Source organism: Pipra filicauda, unplaced genomic scaffold (genome assembly GCF_003945595.2).
Source record: "Pipra filicauda isolate LSUMZ 115617 unplaced genomic scaffold, ASM394559v2 scaffold973_size55502_pilon, whole genome shotgun sequence".
In the NCBI taxonomy this organism is placed as follows: Eukaryota; Metazoa; Chordata; class Aves; order Passeriformes; family Pipridae; genus Pipra; species Pipra filicauda.
In genome coordinates, this window is record NW_024105168.1 from 32,526 (window position 1) to 42,913 (window position 10,388).

At 70.2% G+C, this 10,388-nt stretch overlaps 1 protein-coding gene across 1 annotated transcript in view; it reads left to right on the forward strand.

Moving 5' to 3' along the window:
* Positions 1-1,473: 1,473 nt before the first annotated feature.
* Positions 1,474-10,388, forward strand: part of ADCY6 (adenylate cyclase 6) — a 10,952-nt gene continuing 2,037 nt past the window's right edge. Inside the window, exons 1-19 of the mRNA XM_039377919.1 lie at positions 1,474-1,516; positions 2,403-3,237; positions 4,438-4,587; positions 4,681-4,802; positions 4,911-5,022; positions 5,090-5,217; positions 5,714-5,872; positions 5,975-6,116; positions 6,213-6,341; positions 6,826-6,851; positions 6,953-7,100; positions 7,393-7,490; positions 7,565-7,652; positions 7,740-7,856; positions 7,959-8,117; positions 8,711-8,886; positions 8,974-9,003; positions 9,489-9,618; positions 9,780-10,096. Of these exons, the coding sequence (XP_039233853.1) occupies positions 2,404-3,237; positions 4,438-4,587; positions 4,681-4,802; positions 4,911-5,022; positions 5,090-5,217; positions 5,714-5,872; positions 5,975-6,116; positions 6,213-6,341; positions 6,826-6,851; positions 6,953-7,100; positions 7,393-7,490; positions 7,565-7,652; positions 7,740-7,856; positions 7,959-8,117; positions 8,711-8,886; positions 8,974-9,003; positions 9,489-9,618; positions 9,780-10,096 (3,065 nt within the window). The 5' untranslated portion in view covers positions 1,474-1,516; position 2,403. The remainder of the gene's footprint in view (positions 1,517-2,402; positions 3,238-4,437; positions 4,588-4,680; positions 4,803-4,910; positions 5,023-5,089; positions 5,218-5,713; positions 5,873-5,974; positions 6,117-6,212; positions 6,342-6,825; positions 6,852-6,952; positions 7,101-7,392; positions 7,491-7,564; positions 7,653-7,739; positions 7,857-7,958; positions 8,118-8,710; positions 8,887-8,973; positions 9,004-9,488; positions 9,619-9,779; positions 10,097-10,388) is intronic.

Below are 10,388 nucleotides of genomic sequence, written 5' to 3' on the forward strand. Positions count from 1 at the left end.
TCACGGAGACCCAGCGTGGGCCCCCCCCACCCCCCGCGCGGCGGGACTTCCGCGTGGGGCCGCAGGGACACGGCCCCGCCGGCGGCTGCTAATTAATGATTAATCAGCGCTCCCCGGGGCCCGGCGCCAGGGCGGGGGGGGCTGCGGGGCCCGGCGCCGCCGCTGCGGGGGAGGGAAGGGGGGGCACGGAGGGGTCCGGGAACGGGAGTGTGTGTGCCAAGGCATGACCCACGCCCACTCGGGGGGTACGGGGGTGGGGGGCTGGCGGGGACCACGGTGAGGGGGTGCCCTGTGCGAACTGGTCACGGGGCGCGTGGAAATGGGGGGTGCGTGTGCAAAGGGCTTGTGTGTGTGAGGGGGACTGTGAGGGTGTGAGGGGATGTGTGAGGGTGGTGTGTGCATGCAAGGGGGGGCTGTGAGTGTGTAAGGGGGTGTGTGTGCGAGGGGGGGTGTGTTGGGACTGTGTGTAAGGTCTGTGTGTGTGTGTACAGGTGTGTGTGTGTGTGTACAGGTGTGTGTGCAAGGTGCGTTTGTGTGATGCGTGTGTGCAAGGGGGGGCCGTGCACGCGTCCCTGAGCGCACGCCAGGTGTGCCCAGGTGTGTGTGCCCGGGGAATCCGGGCGTGTTTGCGGGCACACACACACACACAGAGGGGTGCACGTGTGAGTGTGCAACGGGACTGCACGCGTGTGCAAGGGGGGGTGTGTATGGAAAGGATGTAAATGTGCAAGGGGTTGTGAGCGTGCAAGGGGGTGTGTGTGTGCAAGGAGGGGGGTGTGTGTGCAAGGGGGGATGCAAAACATGCGTGTGCGTGTGTGTGTGTGCAAGGCGGCGTGTGCTTGTGCAAAGAGGTGTGTGCTTGTGCAAAGAGGTGTGTGTGTGCACGCCAGGGGCGTGCGGGGGGATACGTGTGCGTGTGTACACACGCGTGCGTGTTGCACAAGGGCGGGCGCCGTGTGCGTGTGCAAGGGGGGGTGCGGGGATGCGCGCGGGGCGGGTGTGCAAGGGGGGGCACGGAGGGGCACTGGGGTGGGCGTGCAAGCGACACACTCAGAGAGGGGTGTTGTGCGGACACGGGGGGGCCCGGGGAGTGCGGACACGGGGGGCCCGGCCGCGCGTGTCCCCGCTGTCCCCGCCATGTCGCCGCGGCGCGGCGTGTCCGTGTGTGCGTGTCCGTGTGCGTGTGCGCAGCCCCCGGGGGTGCGGGTCCGCCCGCGCCTCCCCCGCCGCTCCGGGCCGTACCGGGCCGTACCGGGCCGTTCCCGCCGCCGCCGCTGCGCCTTTAAGGCCGCTGGCCGGGAGCGCCCGGGAGCGGATCCGGGCGGGGGGGGGGCGGGCACCGGCCGGGGCGGGCCGGGGCTGCGCGACCGGGACCGGGGCCGCCACCGCCACCGGGGGCCCGGCCTGGGCGCGGGATGGGGCGGCGGGGACGCGGCGCGGCCGCCGTGTAGGAGCGGGCGGCGGCGGGGCCGTGGCGGGGCGCGGGGCCCCGCGGGCGGCGGCTCCGGAGGCGGAGGTGAGCGGGGCCGACCGGGAGCACCGGGAGCGGCGGCGGGCGGGGGGGAGGTGGATCGGGGCGGCGGCGGGGACCGCGATCGGGACCGGGACTAGGATTGGGAGTGGGACTGGGATTAGGGCGGGGGGGCGACACCGGGCTGGTCCCCGGGGCGGCGGGAGCGGTGCGGCGCCGGGGGGGCTGTGCGGTGCTCGGCGGGGGGGTCCCGGTGCGGCCGGAGCTGTCGGTGCGGCGGGAGCGGCCGGTGCGGCGGCGGGAGGGCGCTGGCGGGTCCTGGTGAACGGGCCGGGCTCGGCGGGGCTCCCGTGCCCGGAGCGGGGAGGGAGGGAGGGAGGGAGGGACGGAGAGAGGCGGCCGCCGCCACCGGGGCCGGCCCTTCTCGGTGTCCGTTCCCCACCGCCGCTCGCCCGCTCCTACCGCGGCCGGCTGGGACCGGGCTGCCACGTCCCGGCTGGTTCCCGGTGCCCCGGGGCGGCCGTGCCCGGTGCAGCCCGTTGGCCGCCGTTCAAGACAAACAGGGCCGGGACGCCCGGGTCGGTCCCAGCTTTGTCGCAGGTCGCTGCGCCGGGGAGGGCGGGCTCGGGGCGGCCTCGGCAGGGCCACGCACCGGGCACCGGGACACCGGGAACCCAGCACTGGCATACGGGCACCAAGCACCGGGCACCCGGCACCGGGGTTCTGACACCGGGAACCCAGCACCGGCCGTTCCCACAGGGGCCATGGAGGTGGTGGGAGAGCTGGGACTTGGGGTCTGCATCCCCCAGGGTGGAGCGGGACACCGGGACACTCTGCCCCTTGCGTGGCCTCGCAGCCCCGTGAGCACCGGGGTCCCTCTCGGGGTGTCGGGGTGGGGGACCGAGCGCTGAACCCCCCCCGGTGCCCGCAGCATGTCGTGGTTCAGCGGCATCCTGGTGCCCAAGGTGGACGAGCGGAAGACGGCATGGGGGGAGCGCAACGGCAAGAAGGGCCCCCGGCCCCGCGCCGGCCTCTGCGGCCCCCGCTACATGAGCTGCCTGCAGGACCCTGAGATGGAGAGGGGCGCGGGACCCCCCCGGGGGCTGCGCTGCACCTGGCAGGAGGACCACTATGGCAAGAAGGGGCCTGCGGGCGACCTGGGACTCAAATCGGTGGACGGGGCCCTGGAGGACGGCGAGGCCAAGGGCCCGAAGGGGGTCGGGGGACACGGGGGGCGGCCGTCGGCCGGCGAGTGCTGGCGGCGGCTGCTCCAGGTTTTCCGCTCCAAACGCTTCCAGTCGGCCAAACTGGAGCGGCTCTACCAGCGCTACTTCTTCCAGATGAACCAGAGCAGCCTGACGGTGCTGATGGGGGTGCTGGTGCTGGTCTGCGGGGTGATGCTGCTCTTCCTCTGCCTGCCCGGCGCCCCGCACGTGCCGGCGGCCGCCGCGCTGGCCGGGGCCACGGCCCTGTTCCTGCTCCTCATGGTGCTGTGCAGCCGCAGCGCCTTCCCCCAGGACTACATGTGGGTGGTGAGCTACGTGGTGCTGGGGCTGCTGGCCGGGGTGCAGGCGCTGGGGACGGTGGCCGTGTCCCCCCGGAGCGCGGCCGAGGGCGTTTGGTGGAGCGTCTTCTTCATCTACATCACGTACACGCTGCTGCCGGTGCGGATGCGGGCGGCCGTGCTGGCCGGGGTCCTGCTCTCCGCCCTGCACCTCGCCATCGCCTGGCACCGCAACGCCGCCGACCCCTTCCTCTGGAAGCAGGTAGGGAAAGGGGGACACACGCACAGGGCGGGGCGGGGGGCTGAGCCCAGGGGGTCCTGCCCGCCTGTGGGTATAACCCCCAAGCGGGACCCGGCGGCTCCCCGCTTCCCTTTCTGCCAAATTGGGGTGGTTTTGCACTTGGTGGCGGAAAATTCTGGACGTGGGAGGGGCCCCTTGGCTGCCCGGGGGTGGAGGGGTCCCGGGGGAGGTCCCGTGCCAGGGGCCTGTGGTGAGACCAAGGGTCTCTCTGCTGCCGCAGCCCCCATGGGGCAGGAGGGGCCCCTCATCCTGGCACAGACCCACCATTGTGGGCTGCACCGCGGGAGGGGGGCACCCACAAAGCCCCTGTTGTGGGGCTGGCGGAAATCCCCGAGGAGGAGATGCAGGGCCAGGGCAGGGGGGGGAGGGCTGTCACCCAGGGCACTGGGACGCTGGCAGTGTCCCCTGTCCTGCCCCTCTGGCGTGCTGGGTGCTCCCAGTGGGGTGCTGCGGGCACAGAGGGGTCCCCCATCCCCAGGGCTGGGTGTTCCCAGCCCCGGCAGCCCCTTGCTCTGCTCCCCCTCCCTGCACGGGGCCACTCGTCACCGTCACCCTCGCCCTGCCTGGCCAGGGCTGGGGCCACGTGTCGTCCCCGCGGGGCACAGGGCGAGGAATTCGATGACAGGGGGGATCCGAGGCCAGCAGGGCTTTGGGGGTCACGGGAGGGGCAGCCCCTCGGGGTGGGGCTCACCCCCGCAGGGCGGGAGCGATGGGGCTTCCAGGGGGATGTGAGGGGGCTGGGGGGTGCGAGGCCCCCCCTCCCAGTGTGTTGGAGAGCTATAAATAGCCCTGGCTCCGGTCCCGGGGGACTGGGACAGGGGGGAAACCGCAGCTCCCACTGCAGCCATCTCTGCTTCCCGACTTCCTCCGCTTCCAGAGGGTGTCCTCGTGACCCACCCTGCTCCAGGTCCCCGTGTCCCCCTTGCCCTGGGTTCCTGCATCCTTATATCCCCCCTTCTCTGGTTTCCCACATCCCCATGGCCCCCTGGTCCCCCTGTCCCCTGTGTCCCCGGGTCCCTGCGTCCCCACATCCCCCTGCCTTGGGTCCCCACGTCCCTCCCTGCCCCACACCCCCCATACCAGAGGCAGGGTTTTGGGGCGCAGACCAGGGTGGCAGAGCCGGCTGGGGGGGGTCACGCTGAGCCAACCTCCCCCTCCCAGCTCAGCGCCAACGCCCTCATCTTCCTCTGCACCAACGTGGTGGGGGTCTGCACCCACTACCCCGCCGAGGTGTCGCAGCGCCAGGCCTTCCAGGAGACCCGCGGCTACATCCAGGCACGGCTGCACCTCCAGCGGGAGAACCGGCAGCAGGTGGGCTGGGGGGGGTCCCAGGGGTCCCTGTGCCGGGCTGGGGGGGGTCCCAGAGGTCTTGGCCCCCCACTAATGACGCTGCTGTGGGTGCAGGAGCGGCTGCTGCTCTCGGTGCTGCCGCAGCACGTGGCCATGGAGATGAAGGAGGACATCAACACCAAGAAGGAGGACATGATGTTCCACAAGATCTACATCCAGAAGCACGACAACGTCAGGTACTGGGGGGGGATGGGGGTGCGGGTGAGGTTTTGGGGGTGTCAGGAGGGGGGGGGGTCCGGGGCAGCGCGTGGACCCTCCCCAGCCCACGCCCTTGCTCCCTGCAGCATCCTCTTCGCGGACATCGAGGGCTTCACCAGCCTGGCCTCGCAGTGCACGGCCCAGGAGCTCGTCATGACGCTCAACGAGCTCTTCGCCCGCTTCGACAAGCTGGCGGCGGTGAGTGGAGGGGCCGGGGGGGCCTGGGGGGGTCCCAGAGCCCCCCTGACCCGCCTGTGCCCCCCAGGAGAACCACTGCCTGCGCATCAAGATCCTGGGGGACTGCTACTACTGCGTGTCGGGGCTGCCGGAGGCGCGGGGGGACCACGCTCACTGCTGCGTCGAGATGGGCGTCGACATGATCGAGGCCATCTCGTGAGTGGGGCAGGGCTGGGGGGCTGTGCCCGTCCCCCGGTGCCCATCCCCGGTGTTGGCAGGTCCCACGTGCCACCACGACTTGTGGGGACGGTGCCTCGTCCCCAGTGCTGGCGCGTCCCTGGTGCCACCACGAAGCTGGGAGTCTGTGCCCATTCCCTCTTGCTGGTGTGTCCCTGGTGCCACCACAATGCTGGGGGGCTGTGCCCGTTCCTGGTGCTGGCGCTGGCGCTTCCCCAGTGCTCACCGGTCTGGGTCATGGTGCCCGGGGGTGTCATGGTGTGACTGGGGGTGCCCGTGAGGCCCTGGGTTGCCTTGGAATGCCTGAGGGTGCCAAGGGGTGCTGGGAGGAGCCTTGGGGTTCCCAGGGGTGCACCAGGTGATGCCCGGGGGTGCCACGGTGTCCGGGAATCCCGTGAGGTCAGGGGGTGCCTCAGGGCGCCCGGGGGTGCCCCGGGGGTGCCCGGGGGTGACGCGGTGCCGGTGCCATCCGCAGGCTGGTGCGCGAGGTGACGGGGGTGAACGTGAACATGCGCGTGGGCATCCACAGCGGGCGGGTGCACTGCGGGGTCCTGGGGCTGCGCAAGTGGCAGTTCGACGTCTGGTCCAACGACGTCACCCTCGCCAACCACATGGAAGCAGGAGGCAAAGCCGGGTGAGCCGGGCTGGGGAGGGGCTGGACGGAGGGGGGGACGGGGGCAGGGGGTGTGGAGGGGGGTAAGGGCTCACGTCCTTCCCCCCCCCACCCCGTCCCCAGGCGCATCCACATCACCTGGGCGACGCTGCAGTACCTGAACGGCGACTACGAGGTGGAGCCGGGGCACGGGGGCGAGCGCAACGCCTACCTCAAGGAGCACAACATCGAGACCTTCCTCATCGTGGGCTGCAGCCAGAAGCGCGTGAGTGGGGGGGGACGGTCGGGGGGGGGGTCCCAGGAGGGTGGGAGAGCCGGGGTGTCCCCCCCTGCTCCTCACGGCCGTGCGTCCCCCCTGCAGAAGGAGGAGAAGGCCATCCTGGCCAAGCTGCAGCGCGCTCGTGCCAACTCCACCGAGGGGCTGGTGCCACGCTGGGTGCCCGAGCGCTCCTTCTCCCGCACCAAGGACTCCAAGGCCTTCCGGCAGATGGTGAGTGGCCTCGGGGAGGGGGGTATTGGGCATGGGGGGGGCCCCACCACGGCGGTATCGGCTGCTTGCTGCCCTTCCGGGGCTGCCCGTGGCTTCCCCAGTCCTGCCCGAGGATCTTGTGGCTTCCTCCTGCTGCCTGCAGGCCTCGGGGGAGCCTGGGGTGGCCCCCCCGTCCTCATCAGCCCATGGGAACCCCCCCAGTGTCTTCCCCATCCTCAACAGACCTCAGGGATCCCCCCGTCCTCACCAGCCTTGGGGACCCTCAAGGATCCCCCGTCCTCACTGGTGTCAGACATCCCCCCCCAGACCCCTCTCTCCTCCCTCTGCAGACCCCTGGGGACACCCCCACCATCCTGGTGACCCCTGGGACTCTGCCCCCCATCCTGGGTGACCCTGGGGGATGCCCCATGTCCTTGCCATCCGTGGGGGGGCCCCCCCATCCGTGCCAGTGTCCCTGACACCCCCATCTCCTTGTGTCTCCCAGGGCATCGATGACTCCAGCAAGGACAAGTGAGTGTCCCCATGCCGGGGCGCTGGGGGGGTCACGGCTGGGCCCTTCCCTGGGGCAGAGACAGGGGTCTTGGGGGACCCTGACCCCCCCGTGTCCCCAGCCGAGGTGCCCAGGAGGCCCTGAACCCCGAGGACGAGGTGGACGAGTTCCTGAGCCGGGCCATCGACGCCCGGAGCATCGACCAGCTCCGCAAGGACCACGTCAAGAAGTTCCTGCTCACCTTCCAGACACCTGAGCTGGAGAAGAAGGTGGGAGGCCCTCTGGCCCCTCTGCCCCAGCCCTGAGGGCCCCTCTGTCCCCTGAAGTCCCCTCAGTTCTGGCCCCATCAGCACCTTTGTCCTTCTCATCTCACCTTAATTTCCTGGGATCCTCTGTGTGCTGGTCCATGGACCCTCCACCTTCTCAGTCTCATCCCATCCCATCCCCTGAATCCCTCAGGTATCCCCAATCCTCCTCCATCCCATTCCCCCAGGGTCCCCCCTGTCCCCCTCCATCCCATCCCGTGGGATCTCCCCGTCCCACCTCCCCCTCTCCCCTCAGTACTCCAAGAAGATCGACGACCGTTTCGGTGGCTACGTGGCCTGTACCCTCCTGGTCTTCTGCTTCATCTGCTGCCTCCAGATCCTGGTGTTCCCCCAGTGAGTCCTGCAGCCCCCCCAAAACCCCGGCCCTGGCCCCCCGAGCCCGTCACTCACCCCCCACCTCTCCCCAGCTCCCCGCTGATGCTCGGTGTCTACGTCAGCATCTTCATCGTGCTCGCCGCCATCCTCTTCGTCTGCGCCGTCTACTCCTGCGTCACCGTGAGTGTCGGGCCGAGGGCTGGGGGGGGGCTTTGGGGGGCTCAGCTGGGAGTGACGGGGTCTTTCCTGTGTGTGTCCCCCCCCCAGCTCTTCCCCACCGCCCTGCAGAGGCTCTCCCGGAGCATCGTCCAGTCCCGCGCCCGCAGCACCGGCATCGCCGTCTTCACCATCCTCCTCGTCTTCATCGCTGCCTTCGTCAACATGGTGGGGACATGGGGGGCCTGGGGGCCTGGGGGGGGCTGTAGGGGGCTGTGGGGGGCTGTGAGGGGCTGTGGGGCACCATCTCACCCCTCTGCCCCCCCCCAGTTCTCCTGCAGCCGCGTGGCCCTGCGGGAATGTGCCGCCCGGGAGCTCAACGTGACCCCCGAGGCCGTGGGGCCCTGCCAGCTCCGGGCCCTCAACTTCTCCCTGGGGACCCCCCCTGGCTCCTGCCACGGCGACGGGCTGGCCTGTGACTTCCCCGAGGTGAGGGGCTGCGGGCACCCCGGGCACAGGGGCCCCCGGGGGTGCACGGTCCTCCCTGGGTGCTGGCACAGGGTCCCTGGGGGTTCTGGGTGCTGGCGAGAGGGTCTCTGCAGTCCCTGGGGCCCCAGGAATGCTGGCAGGGGTCCCTGAGGGTGCTGGGTGCCAGCACAGGGTCCCTGCAGACACAGGGTGCTGGCACAGGTCCCTCGGGTCCAAGGTCCTCTGCGGGTGCTGGCACTGAGCCCTTGAGGGTGTCCCCAAGGGTGCAAGGTCCCCATGGGCGTGGGGTGCCATCTGGGGTTCCTGGGGTGCCATCCAGCATTCCCAGGGTGCTGCAGGGGTTCCTGGGGTGCTGGCTGGGGTTCCTGGGGTACTGACTGGGGTTTCCAGGGTGCTGCCAGGGTTCTTAGGGTGCTGCAGGGGTCCCAGAGGTGCCATCCAGTGTTCCCGGTGTGCCCTTGGGGTGCCCGGGGTGCTGCAGAGGTTCCCAGGAGCGCTGCAGGGATTCCTGGGCTGCCACCTGGGGTTCTGGGGGTACCATCAGGCGTTCCCAGGGTCCCAGTGCATCCCCCCCGTGTCGTCCCCCCCCCCAGTACTTCAGCTACAGCGTGGTGCTGAGCCTGCTCGCCTGCTCCGTCTTCCTGCACATCAGCAGCATCGGGAAGCTGCTGCTCATGGTGGCCATCGAGGCCACCTTCCTGCTGCTGGTGGAGGGGCCTCACGCCGCCCTCTTCGACAACGCCGACCTGCTGGTCGTGGCCAACGCCCTGTGAGTGCCCGTGTGCCCCCCCCCCGGGGTCCCCGAGCTCCGAGATGTGTCCCCACCCCGCTCACCCCCGGCTCCTCTCCCCCACAGGCCCTCCTTCAACGTGACCCAGGGCGAGTGGTGAGCGGGCAACTGGGACCAGTGGGGAACTGGGGGCAGGGGGGTTAGAGTGGGCAGCAGCAGGAGGGTGCCTTTTGGGGGGGGGGGTCTGTGCTGCGAGGGTGGGTGCAGCTTTGGGGTCTCTGGCGTGGGTGCAGCTTTGGGGTTGAGTGTGTTTTAGGGGTCCCTGGGTGGGTGCAGCAGTGGGGCTCCTGGGTTGGGTGCATCCTTGGGGTGGGATGAATCTTTGGGGCTCCCTTGGGTGAGTGGGTGGGCCTTTGGGGTCTGGGTGGATCTCTGGGGTCCCTGGAGTGGGAGGGTGAATCGTAGGGGTTGGGTGCAGGTTTGGGGTCCCTGGGGTGGGCAGGTGCAGGTTTGGGGTTGGGTGCAGGTTTGGGGTCCCTGGGGTGGGCAGGTGCAGGTTTGGGGTTGGGTGCAGGTTTGGGGTCCCTGGGGTGGGCGGGGGCCATCCCTCAGCCCCTCTCAGGGCTCCGGGGGTCCCGCAGCCCCGCGGAGGGGAAGGTGGCCCTGCGGTTCGTCACCCCCGCCGTCCTGGCCGTGTTCGCCCTGGCCCTTTACCTGCACGCGCAGCAGGTCGAGTCCACCGCCCGCCTCGACTTCCTCTGGAAGCTCCAGGTAGGACCAGGGGCCGGGAACCACCCTTTTCCTGCACCCCATGACCGGGACCAACCCTCTTCCCTTCGCCCCGGGACCAGAACCGACCCGTCCCCGCGCCCCAACCCCGGGGTGGCCCCGTGGCCCCCCTGGCAGCCCCCACACGGGTCTGTTCCCCGCAGGCAACGGGTGAGAAGGAGGAGATGGAGGAGCTCCAGGCCTACAACCGGCGGCTGCTCCACAACATCCTGCCCAAGGACGTGGCCGCGCATTTCCTGGCGCGGGAGCGGCGCAACGACGAGCTCTACTACCAGTCCTGCGAGTGCGTGGCCGTGATGTTCGCCTCCATCAGCAACTTCTCCGAGTTCTACGTGGAGCTGGAGGCCAACAACGAGGGCGTGGAGTGCCTGAGGCTGCTCAACGAGATCATCGCTGACTTCGACGAGGTGCTGGGGGGAGCGAGGGGCGACGAGGGCAGGGGGGTGCGGGATGTGTGGAGGTGAAGTGCACGGGGATGGGGCGCACGGGGTGCTGGAGGGGCTGTGGAGCAGCATGGATGAGGATGGGGTACAGGGAGTATGACCACGGGGTGCTGGAGGGGCTGTGGAGCAACATGGATGAGGATGGGGTACAGGGAGTACGATCACGGGGTGCTGGAGAGGCTGTGGAGCGACATTCTCGGAGCCATGGGAAGAGATGCAGGGGGTGCTGGAGGGGCTGTGGAGCAGCATGGATGAGGATGGGGTACAGGGAGTATGACCACGGGGTGCTGGAGGGGCTGTGGAGCAACA